Here is a 15,725-nt window from a genome sequence, read left to right as displayed (position 1 = left end):
GGTTAGGCCTATATGCATGCATACAAGTCCTTTGGTTTGATCTGTCCCCCTTACCCCCACCTTCCCCTACCTTCCCTCTGAGGTTTGACGGTCTGATCAATGTTTCTCTGTCTCTGGATCTGTTTTTGTTCATCAGTTTATGTTGTTCATTATATTCCACAAATGAGTGAGATCAATTTGGATCTTGCTGCCACCGGGGTCTGCACTATATAAAAGAGATTTTGATCAGAGGAGCACTTTTGCAGGTATTTTAGAAGCAGTTTGCAACGCATGCAATCCACAAATGTGAAGGAGCATGTATGTGAGTGGGGGTCAGTCCAAGACGCTAGAGCTAAGAAGGAAGAACAAGACTAACAGAATCCTCACCCTCACACCATTTACATTCTTGTCAGAGGGACAAGCCATACGCGAATGAACTCATTGGGGTATGAAGATAATTTCTGATGAAAATGTTATTGCAGTTGAAATAAAACAGTGATATGAAAGTTGAAGCTACCAGTGCTTAGGTTACCTGGGAAGGCTTATCTGAGAAGGTGATATTTGAACTGAATCCTGAATGAAAAGAAGGACTTGCCTCTTGCAGAGCCCAAGAGGGGAAAAGCTTACAGCACCAAGTGCAAAGGGCTTAAGGCAGTAATACCGTTCAAGTGTTTGAGGAACAGAAAGGAGGCCAGTGTGGCTGGAGTATGGTGCGGGGAGGGCCTGGTAAGGTAATGAGCATGGATGTGGGCAAGTCTATGTTACTTACCACCTTGTAGGCCTGATCAGGAGTTCACTCTTGATTGTAAATGTAATGGAAAGGCATTCAGAGATTTTAAGCAGACAGCGATGTTTTATATTCCCAGAAGACCACACTATTGTAAGTAAAAGTATACAAGCAAAGGAGGCTATTTAGAGGGTGCTTTCAGTCTTCCAGGCAGGAGTGATGGAGAGAAGGAAATGTTTCAGGGTACATTTTACTGATAGAACTGATAGGACTTGACAGACTGCGTGTAGAAACAGAGTAATGGAGAGAATCAAGGATGGCGCCCTGAGTTTTGGCTTGAACCACCGTGCTTCCAGTCTGGAAATGACATTTCTGGGGATGACTGTTCTAGATATGGTTGAAAAGACATCAGTGATGATAACTGTAGTGGCCATCTATGAAGGTGTGCTATTTTCAGGTACTATGCTAAGTGCTTTAACACACATAACTCCATTTAATCCTCAACAAGGCTGTGAGGTGGGTTCTGTATTGTGCACATGTTACAGGTGGGCCAACTAAAGCACAGGACAATGAACTAATTTTGCAAAGGCCACAAGGCTAGTCAGTGGCAGAAGAGAGATTAAAAAATTGGCAGCCTAATTCTAGAATCACTGCCGCCCAGCCCCCCACTCTCTACTGTTCTTTTTTTTTTCCATGCATGGGTTAAACACGCTGTTTTCTAAAACTGTCTTGGATTCCTGCTGAAGCTAAAGTTGACTTTTGAAACTCCGCAGTTTAGGTTAACATTCACCCATTGCCCAAACAATTGGGCCTCACTTTTGCACCAGGTGGAGAGGAGCCTGCCTGCTTTGGGGGAGTTGATCCAATCCAAGTGCAGGGGGCAGTTTCACAACCTCTTTTTATCAACTTTCCTGTGCTGATCTTTAATCTATGGGGAGGCAGAGCATAAGTGGGACTGGGACATTCACTGTTAGTATAGCTTTAATTCTGAAGCCAACATTGAAAGCATTAGTAAGAATGATAAAATAATAACTATAGCATTAACAAGTCATGTCATGATCTGCATTGTGCCATTCCTGTTGTGGGTGCTTTACATAACTGTCTTATTTAATCTATAAAAAAAAAGTCAAAGAAATGTGATCACCCCAGGAAAACTGAGGTGAGTTTCCATAATCTGTTTAGGTAACAGCATGTAAGTTATGGAACCATGATTTGCATCTAGGTCTCACTTTTGCTGATGTTGTTCTATTCTAAGCATCACCTCTTTCATAAGCAATGAACTTGCAATTTACTGTGCTTCAGGTGGCAGACAGATATCCAGAGGAACATGTCCTGGGCGTATCAGAGGTAAATTGCTTTGTGTTGCTTCAAGTGGTAGAATTGCATTAACATTCTTATGGATTGCCAATTAAAAATGCCTCTTCATAAAAATTTTTATATGATTCTTATTTTATAATTTGAATTTGGAAATACTAATGGAAAATTCCCAAGGAACATCTAGACTAGCCTTTATGAGACATAAATGCTTAATAACTTGGGGTCTTTACTCCTAGTATTGCTTAAGGTTTAGTTGCAGACAGTATAATCCACTCTAGTTAGTAAAAAAAAAGAGATGTATTGAAATGTATTTGATGGCTTATAAAATCACCGGCAGGCCGAGAAGAGTATGCTAGCAGAATGCTGCAGCACCGAGAACCCAGTTAAGTCCACTGCTGTCTGTGTAGCTGCTACAGCCAATGCAGGAAGCTGTTACTGCTGCAGGTTGCATAGTCTAGTTGCCTCAACACCACTCAAGCCAGCAAAGTGCATGTCTAGCCTCCAACTTCTCATGTCAAGGATTTTCTTCCCATATCAAACCCTGCAGTGTGGTGCCTGATGGGCAAAACCTAAACTCATCTGCAGGTGTAGCTAAATGCAGAGGAGTCCAAGAAATACAGATTTCAGTTTTGCAACCACTACAGTGAGAAGGATATGCTAGGAGGGAGCTGGAATGGGACTTGAGAGAACCGATTCACAGTACCCACCACACTCGCTACATTTAACTTTTCTTTTTGAGATTACTCTAAATCGGGAGCATCTGCTATGTAGCCCTTGAACCAAGTGCCACCTTGTATATATATACCTTTGAGACCTTTTTGTTTGTTTTTCCTAATGCTATAGCACCCATGAACAAGTACAGCCTAAACAGCCTGACTCAGACCTGAGAGAGTACCCAAGAATTACATGAAGGGCTAGTTAAAAGTGCACATTCCTGCTGTAGCAGGCTTGGCTCAGTGGATAGAGCGTCAGCCTGCGGACTGAAGGGTCCCAGGTTTGATTCCGGCCAAGGGCACATGCCTGGGTTGCGGGCTCAGTCTCCAGTGGGGTGCATGCAGGAGGCAGCCAATCAATGATTCTCTCTCATCATTGATGTTTCTATCTCTCTCTCCTTCTCCCTTCCTCTCTGAAACCAATAAAGATATATATATATTTTTTAAAAAGTGCACATTCCTGAGATACACCTTCAGAAAATTGGATACCTCACTACGCCCAGGAATCTGCATCCTAAGTAAATACCCTAATAATAGCACTTTGATCTAAACCCTTGTCCATGAAAGGGGGGCATTTCAACATTTTATTCAGTTCATCCAAAGGCAATCGGTGCATCCAGCATACATTGTGTAATTGGGAAGACTCATGCCGGGACCTTCGCAGATTGGGCTTGTCATCTGACGTCATAAAGAAAATGATCAAGACTGTGGGTGTTTCTGAACTCAGGGCCTTTAGCCCCACTGGTTTTCATGCTGTTTAGAGGTAGTTAAAGCAGAGTACAAAGATCTGGTTTCTTTAATGGAGTCAGAAACCCAAGTGGGGAAAAACACTTTATTGGCGATTTCCTGAGCTGCTTCCTGACAGTGTTTTCTTTGAATTTAACGGCCCTATGAGACCAAACTTGTCAGACTCCCAGTAGCTGACCTGACAAGACATCTGAACCCATTTAATTTCAACTGTAGGGAAAATGCATGAGAAGTTCGAGAGAGTTCAGGCATTCAGTCCACATTCAGCACATGGGATCAGATAGCAACTGGAGCTCTGCACTTATTTTTTAGCTCTCAGTTGTTTGAAGATCAAAAGATTCTACAGATTTTGAAGAATTGCAGGGTTTTTTATTTTCCTGAGATTACAGTTTCAGAAGTGAGTCACATACTTGGGAGAGTGTGAATTGCGGTTTATGTTTTTGGAAAGCTTATCATGATGGTTCAATGCAATTATTTGACATGACAGTGAACAATGCCATCCAACAGGAACAGGTGCCCATGGAGCACTGAAAGTTGGTATGCGGATTCAAGAACTGTCACGAATTTTTTATTTTTTTGCTATGTTCCTATACCTTGGCCAATGTTGGGGGTCTGTCTCTCTTATTTCTTTAAAAATATATTCATATAGTGAAAATAATTGGCAATGGATATGTTCATCTAGGTTCAACATTGAGCTAGCATCCACCAGTTTGCTAGACTTGTTTGGTTTGTTGCATATCATCATCCTCATAAAATTGATTAGAATTAGTGCTCGACTAGCATCGCCCTAAAATCCAGTGGGTTTATACTGTTTAAGGGGATTTTTCTCCCTCTGCTTTTATTTAACTGCTAAAGACGTATATATTACCATTGTTTCTGATGGAATCTCCAGTGCTGGCACAAATGCTTATTCTATCACGTCTATCTCTATAAAAAAAATAATAGCAAAACTTGAACCCCTAGGCCCTTGATTCTAGTCTGAGCTAGAAGTCATTTGTAGGGATTGTCATGCAATGGCAAAGCCTCTGAGCTCACCTGGCTGTCATTTACCACAGAGGCATTGTCCCTCCTGAAAGACCCTGTAAGAAAGAGGAAGGCTTAGTTGATCTTTTCAGCCCCACTCTTTTAGAGCTATGTTCCCTTCTACAGACTGAAGTTAACTTTCTAGCCCTTCCAGATATTACCCGCTGTCTTCCTCACTTTCTAGGCAAGCTGTTGTGGTATATCCTTGAAATTCCCCACACTCATTTATCCCTGTGGTCCACCCACTACGGTCTGACTCACTACGGAAACTGTCTTCATCAAGGTCAACTCCACCAGGTACCCCTCAGCAACCACCAGGTGGACCTCTTGTAGTGCTTGCTTTATTGACCGTTCTCTCTGTTTTGTACATTCTTTTCCATTGGCCACAATGCCCCACAGTCAACCGATCTGTCTCTCGTGTATTTGCTTCTCACCCTCTCGTCTCCTGTGCAGATAGTTCTTTCTCCTTATACCAGTGCAGTGCTATTCCTCAGGGGTTTTGGTGATAAACTTGCAGTTGCCAGCAGCCACGTCACCTCCTGAATACCCTGGCTCAGTGAAAAGCACCACTTTTTCCTGTCACCCAAACTGGTACCTGGAAGTCATTTGAGACTCCTCTCCTCACTTCCTGTAAGCCACCAAGTCCCTTCCATTCCACTTCCATATCCTATTGAACTTCTCTCTCTCTATTCCCACTCGCATAGTTGGGGCTCCCCTCACTTCAACTCTGGATGACTCCAGCGACCTGCTAGCTGGCCTCCTGTCCCTCAGGCTTGTTGCCTTCCCCAGGCTATTCTTTATTCTGATGTCTGATAAGCCTTTCAAAAATAAATCAGATTTTTTTAAAAGATATATTTTTATTGACTTCAGAGAGGTATGGAGAGATAGAAACATCAGTGATGAGAGAGAATCATTGATCAGCTGCCTCCCACACTGGGGATCGAGCCCAAAACCCGGCATGTGCCCTGACCGGGAATCGAACCATGACCTCCTGGTCCATTGGTCGATGCCCAACCACTGAGCCATGCAGGCCAGGCAATAAATCAGATTCTGATACTCCTCTGCTTACAGTCCTTCAAGAGCTCCTGAGCAGTGCCTTTACGATAGAAAAACAACTCAATTAGCAAAATTGGGAGGGCCTCTGCACATTTCCTTAGCCTCTTCTATTGTTGCTTATACGTTGAAACTTATTTTCCAATAGTATCATAAACCTGAAGTTCTGTGAAAATGTACCTTCACTTCTCCGGGCCCCTGCTACTTCTCTGTCAGGGGTCTTCACCCAGCTGCCTTTGATCTATCTGGCTACTTCCTACTTCCCTTTGAAGAATGTGTCACCTCCTCCCAGGAGCTGTCCCTGAGCCCCTCCCTCAATTTCCATCCCCAGCCCCTGAAGTCAGGTTTATCTGTCCCTCCTGGGCCCTTCCCCTCTCAGTCCATGGCCCTGCTGTGGGTCCCTAGTAGTTTGAACTTTCAGAGGCCAAAGTCCATATCTTGTATGTCTTTATCTTATGTACTTATCAGGTACTTAGACAAGTTTGTTGAATGAATAAGTAGCTCTTCTTAACCATCTGAAAGCCCTTGATTTTGTATTTATCAGCAGGAACAACTTATCACTTTATTTCTTGGGTTTCTCCCCTCCTTCTAACTATGTGGTTTTCTTTAAGCTACAGCAAAGTGTAACTTGATTTACTTGTTTACCCAGCCTAGTAGTAACTTGGCACTGCGGTTTCAATTAGAAACTGATGTAGATTAAGGGGCCTATGTGCCTTCCAAGGCATAGGCATTTTAAATAAAACTAAATAGTTCATTAAATGTAGATGAAATCAGCTTTATGTCTGACTGGCCCGGCAGTTTTATTTCCAGTGCTGTGTAGGTCTTCCTTTAAACTCAGTTTGGGGATTTACTAGCAGAGTGGCATGAGCAAGTTACTCAATCTCATTGAATCCTATTTTACTCACCAGCAAAATAGGATAATAAACTCCACATGGTCGGTGGGAGGTTATATGAAATAATATCAGCAAACTGCTCATCCTGTGCGTGGCCCTTAGTAGGAATCAATATATGCAAGTGATTTGCACTTGAATACCATTTACATTTAGAGTGAGTACTGACTATCAGAGTGAATTTCCCGTAGATGGGATACCTTGAAATCCTTACATTCTTCTTTCACATTAAAGCCACCGTCTGTCTGCCTTTTTATGTTAAGCGATTCCTTTCTAGGATGCTTTGTTCTTGTCATAGGGCATACGCACCACATATTTTAGTGATTACCAATATTTTAAAACATTTTCATTTAACTTCCTCACAAAATGACCTACATGGAAAAGAGAGTGAAGAGTATGTTCACAAGATTTTTGTGTGCCAATTTGGATTTCCAGCTGGTTTGAATTTTCACTTAGCTCTACTGTCGGCATCAGCTTTCCTGATAGCAGTGAAGTTTAAAAAAGAAATAAGGCTGCTAAGTGTTCCTTCGCCCCTTTGAGATTACTGGACAGTCACGAGAGGAGAATCTGTGTGGGATGAGTAGGTATTTTCTCTGAGTGTTTAATGGCAAGTTTACAAACAATAAAAAAAACCTGAGGGACAAGGTCATATGGGATTGACGGTCATTCACTGAACAGGCATCTGATGTGGGTTTCCCTCAAGATCACTTTTGAAGGATCTGGTTCATGTGAACTCAGAAGACCTGAACCCGGGACTGATTACTCTACCTGTGTCTCGGTAACTTGCTTTCCTGGCTCTGGGCAGCCGCGCCAGTTGGCTCTCCTCCAAAGCACATTTGGGCTGCAAGGCAACTGCCTGCTTCGCTAGCTGGCATTTGAGATTAAAGAGAAGATGGATGTTGTTTTTGGCAGCAGCTGCTGTTTTGTTCGGCGCAGTCTTAATACCATTTTGTAGGTCTGCGCGTACAGAAAACGAGCCACACGGACCACTCACTACCGTTCTGACTTGGAGGAGTCTGCAACGTGGACGCTCGCCGTGCCTATTTGAAAACCGCTTCTCGCACTTATAGAAAAGTCTGGGTTTTTTTCCAAGTTTAGACGATTGGAATCTTCTGGTTTCTTGAACAGCATGTGTTCCCCCAATGTTCTTGGGCTGCACACATGTTCATTTCTACCAGAGGAAAGACGTCTGCAAAGTCATTTCTGTGTTCTAACCGTGTTCAGATCAAGTAAAGAGTTGGCTTTAGGGACACTGCAGCTCCTTTTCCTGGCAGGCGGCTTTTTACTGTAAGGAAGGCACTTAGGTTCAGGAAGAAGCGATAATTGAGTGAATAGTCCACTGGGGTCTGATGAAATTGATTCTCCACAAAAATGAGATTTGGGTAAGACCTTTGCCTTCAGGGTCTCCAGCCTCATCTTCCTGTAACTTTTCCCCAAGGCCCCTTTAAAGTACCTTTCCAGTACGATCTGCCAGTGTTAAAACCTGCTCCCCGCAGAAGGCCTGCTATATCTGTCATTCACAATCGAGTATGAATTTTAGTCACTATTACTTCCCTTCACCAGGACTGTTTCTGTTGCAGTCCTAACAGTGCATACAGATATCTCATTAGATTTTTTCATCCTGTAAATAATTTGAAGGCAAATTTTAGCAATGATTAGGTTATTGGAATTTTGTGTGCCATGGGGAGTATATGGGAGGACACTTAACAGATGTCTCTAAATAAAAATAAAATCTAGAACTGTCGACAATAAGATTAGTTTACTATGTGTAACGAAAGGTTATCGTGAAATGAAAGGTTATCACACAATGAGCGTGACCCACAGAGAAAAGTTGCACGACGCTAAAACAAAGTAGCCAAAGAAAAATTAATGTGCAGAAGCAGAGGCTGTTACAGAAAAAAAACAGTGAGATGATTACGCAAACTGAAAAGATACATTTGAGAGAAGTCACAAACCCAGGGACATTTAGTTTCATCCTGCTATCTCCAAGGGTGTGTGTGGGCACACGCCCACATGTTTAGACACCTGTATGCCTTGTTGGAGTTTCCAGAACTTAGAGAAAAAGGGAGAGAAAGAAAAAAGAGATAAATACTTTTTCTGATATATTGGGACACCTCACTTAATTGGGAATCAGTAGTCTATTAACTGAAGCTACTCTACCCACAGCACCAAGAAATAAATTGAAAAAAAATGCATCTGAACCCAAAATGAGAGTCAAAACACCCTGCAGTAAAGGTCACACTCTTTGTTCATGGATTGCCTTACCAAGTCCTTTCTCTGACAGTTTCATTCCAATGGTTTTGAAGCACTGGTTTCCCTGGTTTCCTAGCGCTCCCAAACCCAGAAACCACACAGCAAATAATTGCACAGCACCTGTAGTCTGAAAAGTTTTGATTTGATTCCCATCAGCACTCCATGAGGTGGGTGAGGGGGAAGTTACCCTGATTCTCATTGGAGAGACTGATAAACAGCTACTCAGAGGGATTAACTGGCTTGTTTGAGGTCCCACGATAAGGGACTCAGAGGTTTTCCTGGATACATGTTCTGTACTCTCCCATCACACCACTGGTTTTCAAAAGCCTGTGGTTGTTTTTTTTCTCTTTCCTTTCTTGCCCTTGGAAACCTTTGTTCAAACAAAATCTTACCCAGAAGCATGAACAAATAAAACAGAAAGAAGGCTGAGCTGCTTTGCTTAAAGCAGGGGTGGGGGACCCGGAACACTGACATGGGCAGTTGATTTTTCTTACGAGGAACAGCTCGGACATTGGGCAACTACTCTGCTCATGCGTTAATTCATTCAGAAAATAAGTTTATTGAGCTCTGACTTATTTTCCTATTGCTGCTATAACAAACCATCGCAAATTTAGTGACTTAAAATAATACAAATTTATTATATTACAGTTTTGGAGATTCGGAAGTCCAAAGTGGGGCTTACTGAGCTAAAATTGAGGTGTCGGTGGGACTGTGTTCCTTGCTGAAGGCTCTAAGGGAGACCGGTTCCTTGCCCCTTTTCAGCTTCTAGAACAGTGGTTCTCAACCTTCTGGCCCTTTAAATACAGTTCCTCATGTTGTGACCCAACCATAAAATTATTTTCGTTGCTACTTCATAACTGTAATGTTGCTACTGTTATGAATCGTAATGTAAATATCTGAAATGCAGGATGGTCTTAGGCAACCCCTGTGAAAGGGTTGTTCGACCGCCAAAGGGGTCGCGACCCACAGGTTGAGAACCGCTCTTCTAGAAGCTGCTTGCATTCCTGGGCTCCTGGCCCCGTCCTTTCTGCTCAGTGCCAGCAATGTCAAGTCCTTATGTCACATCTTCCTGACCCTTCTTCCGGCACTGCTGCTCTCTGACCAGACCTGAGAGGTTCTGTGTCTGTAAGGACCTGGCTGATTCGATTGGGCTTAGAGAACTGAGGATAATTTCTTTATCTCAAGATCCTTAATTTAATCTCATCTGCAAAGTCCATTTTGCCATATAAGGCCATCCTATGTAATAAAGGGTAATACGCAAATTGACCCTAACAGCAGGACAACCAGGAACGACTGGTTGCTATGACACGCACTGACCACCAGGGGGCAGACCTCAACGCAGGAGCTGCCCTCTGGTGGTCAGTGCGCTTCCACAGGGGGAGCGCTGCTCAACCAGAGCCGGCTCATGGCTGGTCAGCGCAGCGGCGGTGACGGGAGCCTCTTCCACCTCCGTAGCAGTGCTAAGGATGTCTGACTAATGGCTTAGGCCTGCTCCCCATGGGAAGCAGGCCTAAGCCATTAGTAGGACATCCCCCAAGAGCTCCCAGGCTGCCAGAGTGATGTCTGACTGCCAGCTTAGGCCCAATCCCCCGGGAGTGGGCCTAAGCTGGCAGGTGGACATCCCCCAAGGGGGCCTGGACTGTGAGAGGGCACAGGCTGGGCTGAGGGATCCCCCCTCCCCCCAAGTGCATGAATTTTCATGCACCAGGCCTCTAGTATATTCATAAATTCCCAGAATTAGGACGGGGCCATCATTTTGCCCTTATTCCGCCTACCATAAAACACCCACCATACATGGGCCATGTGCTGTGTTTGCCATCAAGACTCTGTCGGCTAGAAATAGGCATTGTTAACAGGTAAACTGAGAAACAAGTTGACAAAAACTAAAATAAAAATTTAAAAACAGTCACTTAAACAAGCGCAGTCATTGAGAGCCACTTGGAGGATGACAGGCACAACTTTGTAACGGCAATGCTCCCCGCCCAGCTTTATGGAGGTATGATTGACAAATAGAAATTATATATATTTAAGGTGTACAGTATAATGTTTTAATATATGCATACATTGTGAAATGATTACCCCAATTTAATTAGCGTATTGTATCCATTACCTCACAGAGCTACCGAGTACATCTGAGATCTACTCTCAGTGAATTTCAGCTAAACAGTAAAGTCTTATTAATTACAGTCACCATGCTATACATTAGTCTCCAGAACTTACTCATCTTATAACAGAAAGTTTGTACCCTTTGATCAATATTTTCCTTTTCCTCTCACCCCCCAGCCTCTGGTAACCACTGTTCTATTCTGCTGTCTGTTACTGTGAGTTCAACTTTTTTTTTTTTTAGATTCCACATATAAGTGAGATCATGCGATATTTGTCTTTCTGTGTCTGGCTTATTTCACTTAGCCTTCCCTTTATTTGATGAACTTGACTCGTCGAAGAAAAGCGAAGTTTAATATTTCTACCCACTGTTTAAGAAATCAGGGAAGTGTTTGTACTATATATTAGAAAGATCTCTGTATAGAATAAGTAGTACTGAAAAATTACTTCTCCATATAAAGAAGTAAGCTCCACATGTTAGCCCTCTCCCAGGAATTCTGACAAAAAAAGTAAGTTACTACGGCTCTGCAGAGTTCTCCGTATATTTCTGCCTTCACTGCTCCTCCTTCCTCATGTTTACTTATGCCAGAGTGAGTTATTGAATTTTACAAAAGGTGAATATTCCTTTTTGGTAGCAAAGTATATACAGAATTAAATTACAATATGAGTTTATTTAATAGCTTTAAAATAAAGTGCTTCAAGAAATATAGGTTTGTCTGGGATATTTGAGTGTATGAAGTTACAATGTACATTGTATACAGTGAGCTAAATCCTATCTTTACAGATATGTGTATGTAACTGCTGCAAAAAACAATACTGAAGCTGCCCTCTCCTTGAGACCTAGATCTCACCCCTTCTTGCCTTCCTAAGGACACTGCTCAGCCAGTCCCCTCCCTGACCCGCACTGCCAATCGCACCCTCCTCTGGGGTCATCCCCATAGACACACTGACATCCTGGTATTTCTTGCCAACTGTCACCCCACTTCGTTTTTGTTTGTTTGATCTCCTTTGAAGGACACCCTTTAAAAGACCTGTCTATATTCACTGCATGCGATTACTCTCCTCTCGTGTTCTCTTAAATCCACTCCAGACTGGCTTTTTCCCATAACTGCTTCAATAAAAATGTTCTTGTTAATGTCACCAATGATGTCTATTCTGCTAAATCCAAGTGGTCAGTTCTCAGCCCTCATCTTAATTGACCTGTTGTATTTAACATAGTTTGACAGTTTGGCTTTCGGTACTTTATTTTTTTTCCCACTTGGCCTCCTCCTACTTTTTGGTTTCTTGGTCAGGCTTCTTTGTGAGTTCTCAGTCTTTCGCCAGACCTCTTAAGGATAGAGCACTTGGGACTCTGTCCTTAGTTCTTTTTTCTATTTGTACCCAATCCTTGATGATCTCATCTACTCTTTCGCTTAAAATTCCATTTCTATATAAAAGGCTATCATATTGATATACCCAGCCCAAACTTCCCTCCTCCTGATCCAGTAACTATGGGGCACGGCTACAGTGTTTGGGACAGATTCAAGCCTTGGATTGAGGAGAGGGCACAGTCCTCTCGTTGCCATGTGCAAGGCCCAGCTGGAGGGCAGAGCCTTCCCAGCACAATTAGCTAACAGCTATAACTGTAAGCTTGAACCTGTGGTCTGAACACGTGGCCCCACGTGCCTGTGTGATAGAGTTCAGGTGCATGTAGTTGAGTAGGGTTGAAACCCACGAGAATGTTGTAAACATCTTGATCACGCCCCTACTTTGCCTCATGGCATCTGCTATAAAGTAAAGACACGGCTTGTGGGCGCTAGCGCTGTCCATCAGAGGGGCAGCGTCCCACCGAGACCCAGCTTTCATTCTCATGTCTGTCTTTTCTAAGCCTTTCACCACCCCCACTCAGCGTCACTGAACCAGGCTGAGCTGGCATGGCACATAAGGCGCCCTGGGGCTGAGTGTGCCATGGCCGTGCCGGCTCCCCACAAGTAACATCAGTAGGATATCTCAAAGACATTTCAAACTTAGCACACCCAAAACTCAGCTTCTGACCTGCCCTCCAAACCTTCTCTATCCTCAGCCTTTCCATATCAGCTGATGGAAACACCACCTTTTCAGTTGTTCAGGCCAGAATCATTGGAGTCATCTTTGACTCTGTCAAATCATATTCCATCTGTCAGGAAATCCTATTGGCTCAGCCTTGATGAGACATCCAGAATCTAACCACTCTGGTCAACGAGCAATCCTTTCTTGCTTGGATGAGAGCGGTGATTTTTAACGGTACACCTCAAGAATTTTTAAAGCATGTAATACCTGACTATGTAATCAGGAGTACTGACCTCTTTTCCCTTAAATTGTCAAAAAACAAAAAACAAACAAACAAAAAAACACCAACCAACAAACACAACAATAGCTATCCGGTGTGAACAAATCAAAATTATACCTAATTTTTGTCAGATTGGCAAAAATATATAGATTTTTTTTTTTTGGTGCGCTGCAGAATTTTAGTAATTAGTTATGTGTGCCATGAGATGAAAAGGGTTGAAAATTGCTGGATTAGAGCAATAACCCCTAACTTGTTTCTACTTTGTTAGCCTAAAGCAGTGGTTCTCAACCTTCTGGCCCTTTAAATACAGTTCCTCATGTTGTGACCCAACCATAAAATTATTTTCGTTGCTACTTCATAACTGCAATGTTGCTACTGTTATGAATCGTAATGTAAATATCTGATATGCAGGATGGTCTTAGGTGACCCTTGTGAAAGGGTCGTTCAACCGCCAAAGGGGTCGCGACCCACAGGTTGAGAACCACTGACCTAAAGGCTCTCACCAAAGTAATCAAAGTAATCTTTTTTTTTTTAAGACTTTATTTTTTTAGAGTAGTTTTAGGTTCACAGCAAAATTGGGAGGAAGGTAGAGACAATTTCTATATGCCCCCTGTCCCCACACATGCATAGCTTCCCCTTTTATCAATAGTCCCCCACCAAGTGATACATTTGTTACAATTGATGAGCCTGCATTGACCCATCTTAGTCACCCAAAGTTAGTTTATGTTAGTGTTTACTCTTGGTGAACATTCTGTGATTTTGACAAATGTGTAATGACATGTATCTACTATGACAGAGCATTTTTACTACCCTAAAGTTCTCTGTGTTCTGCCTATTCATCACTCCCCCCTCCACACCCTGGCAACCTCTGATCTTTTTATTGTTTCCATAATTCTGCCTTTTCCATAAAGTCATTGTCGTTGGAATCACAAATATGTGGCATATTTCACTGAGTAATATGTGTGTAAGGTTACTTCATGTCTTTCATGTCTTGATAGCTCTTCTTGTTTTATCACTGAATAATAATTCCTTGTCTGGATGTACTCCACCTAAATGGTTTATTTAGCTATTCACCTACTGAAGGGCATCATGATTACTTTCAAGTTTTAGCAACTATGAATAAGCTGCTACAAAATCAGCGTGCGGTTTTTGTGTGGACACAGTGTTCAGCATCTTGGGGTAGATACCAAGGAGTGTGATTGCTGGGTCGTATGGCACAAACATGTTTAGTTTTGTCAGAAACTGCCCAACACTCTTTTTTACATAGGTATATTTACATACATATATACATATACATAAATAGGCATAGGATGTATATATGAGAGGGTTAAGTTTTGTTTTGCACAGAGGCTTACACATGACTGGAGGGTCGGAGGTATGACAGAAGTGGGCACCGTGGGGTACCAGACACTACAAGATCTGGCCTCTCCATTCTCTCTGACAGTATCTTCTGCCCCCGTTTACTGTTGCTGCTCCTGAAACACAGCAGACACCTCTGATAGACCTCGGGCCTTCGCACCACTTTCCTCTCTGCGCACTCTTCCCACAGACACCCGCCTGGGCCACTCCCTCGGCTGCATTCAAGCTGTGATAAAACAGAGCCTTCTCAGTGAGGCACGCCAGGTATCATCCTGCTTACAATTTCAAGCCGTATCCCCACCTTCTGCAGTCCTGGAAAGAAATGGGGCCTTTTCTCTAGACTCAGGGGTGCCTGGGGATTTGACCCTCTCTATCATCCTCCTTACAACAAGAACGCAAGCAGTGCCTAGGAGTATGGCTGGGCTTCAGGAGAATCCTGCTGGCATTTCCAGTAGAACAAACACCTGTATGTGCTTTATTGTTGAGGTGTACTAGAGGGAGGTAGCTGTGATGGAGAATGACTGGAAATTCATCACATGCCCCTGATGGGGCTGCTCAACTAGCAAGGTATAAGCCCCCAAAGTGGCCCTGCCCACCCGATATCATCTGTCACTGCCATCCACGGCCCAAGTACAGTGCTATGCGGACATTAGAGACTGCCTGCCGGGTCCTGAGACTGGGCTCTGCTGGTGCTGGGCATGCTCTTGTTGCCTGTCCTGCATCCTTTTAAAGCTTGGTGCTGAGGGAAGCCTCTGATGCCTTGTGAGTGTGATGGTCAACTTGAACCTAAGACTGCTAAAGCCAGTAGAGCAGAGTAGGCATTTTAATCCCAATTTTCTTTACCTTGATCTAATTTTTATTTTTCCATGGCACGAAACACCTTTTGACATTCTGTATAATCTAGTTACTTACATTTTTTGGTTATGGTCTGCCTTCTCTCACTAGAAGATAAGCCTCATGAGGACAGGGATTTTTGCCCGCACCCCCATATTTTACTAATATGTCCCAAGCATCTAGAACAGTGTCTGGCACCCACTAGGTGCTCAGTAAATATTTTCTGAATAAATAAGTGAACAAACAAATGTTTGTTTAGTGTTTCTTCAATGCCAGGAATAGGGCATGGTGAAGAGAAGAAACAGAGTAACAGAATTTTATTTCTTAGAGCCTAGAATATGAATACGATCATTAGTGAGATTGGCCATTTACAGAGACCCTTTGGGGGGTTTCCCAAGTCATATCATAGATGAGAGTCA

General features: G+C 43.0%; 1 protein-coding gene across 6 annotated transcripts in view; it reads left to right on the top strand.

Moving 5' to 3' along the window:
* The window catches only part of KITLG (KIT ligand), an 89,292-nt gene that overhangs the window by 20,126 nt on the left and 53,441 nt on the right, over positions 1-15,725 (top strand). For 2 of the 6 annotated variants that reach the window (XM_005872239.2, XM_005872237.2), the window contains exon 2: positions 2,009-2,053. The exons of the other annotated variants lie outside the window; for them this stretch is intronic. In XM_005872239.2, the coding sequence (XP_005872301.1) occupies positions 2,009-2,053 (45 nt within the window). The remainder of the gene's footprint in view (positions 1-2,008; positions 2,054-15,725) is intronic. 6 annotated transcript variants of the gene reach the window in all.

The sequence above is a fragment of the Myotis brandtii genome, unplaced genomic scaffold (assembly GCF_000412655.1).
Source record: "Myotis brandtii unplaced genomic scaffold, ASM41265v1 scaffold371, whole genome shotgun sequence".
NCBI lineage: Eukaryota > Metazoa > Chordata > Mammalia > Chiroptera > Vespertilionidae > Myotis > Myotis brandtii.
Note: the sequence above shows the minus strand (reverse complement) of the source record. Positions and strands in the feature narration are given on the sequence as shown.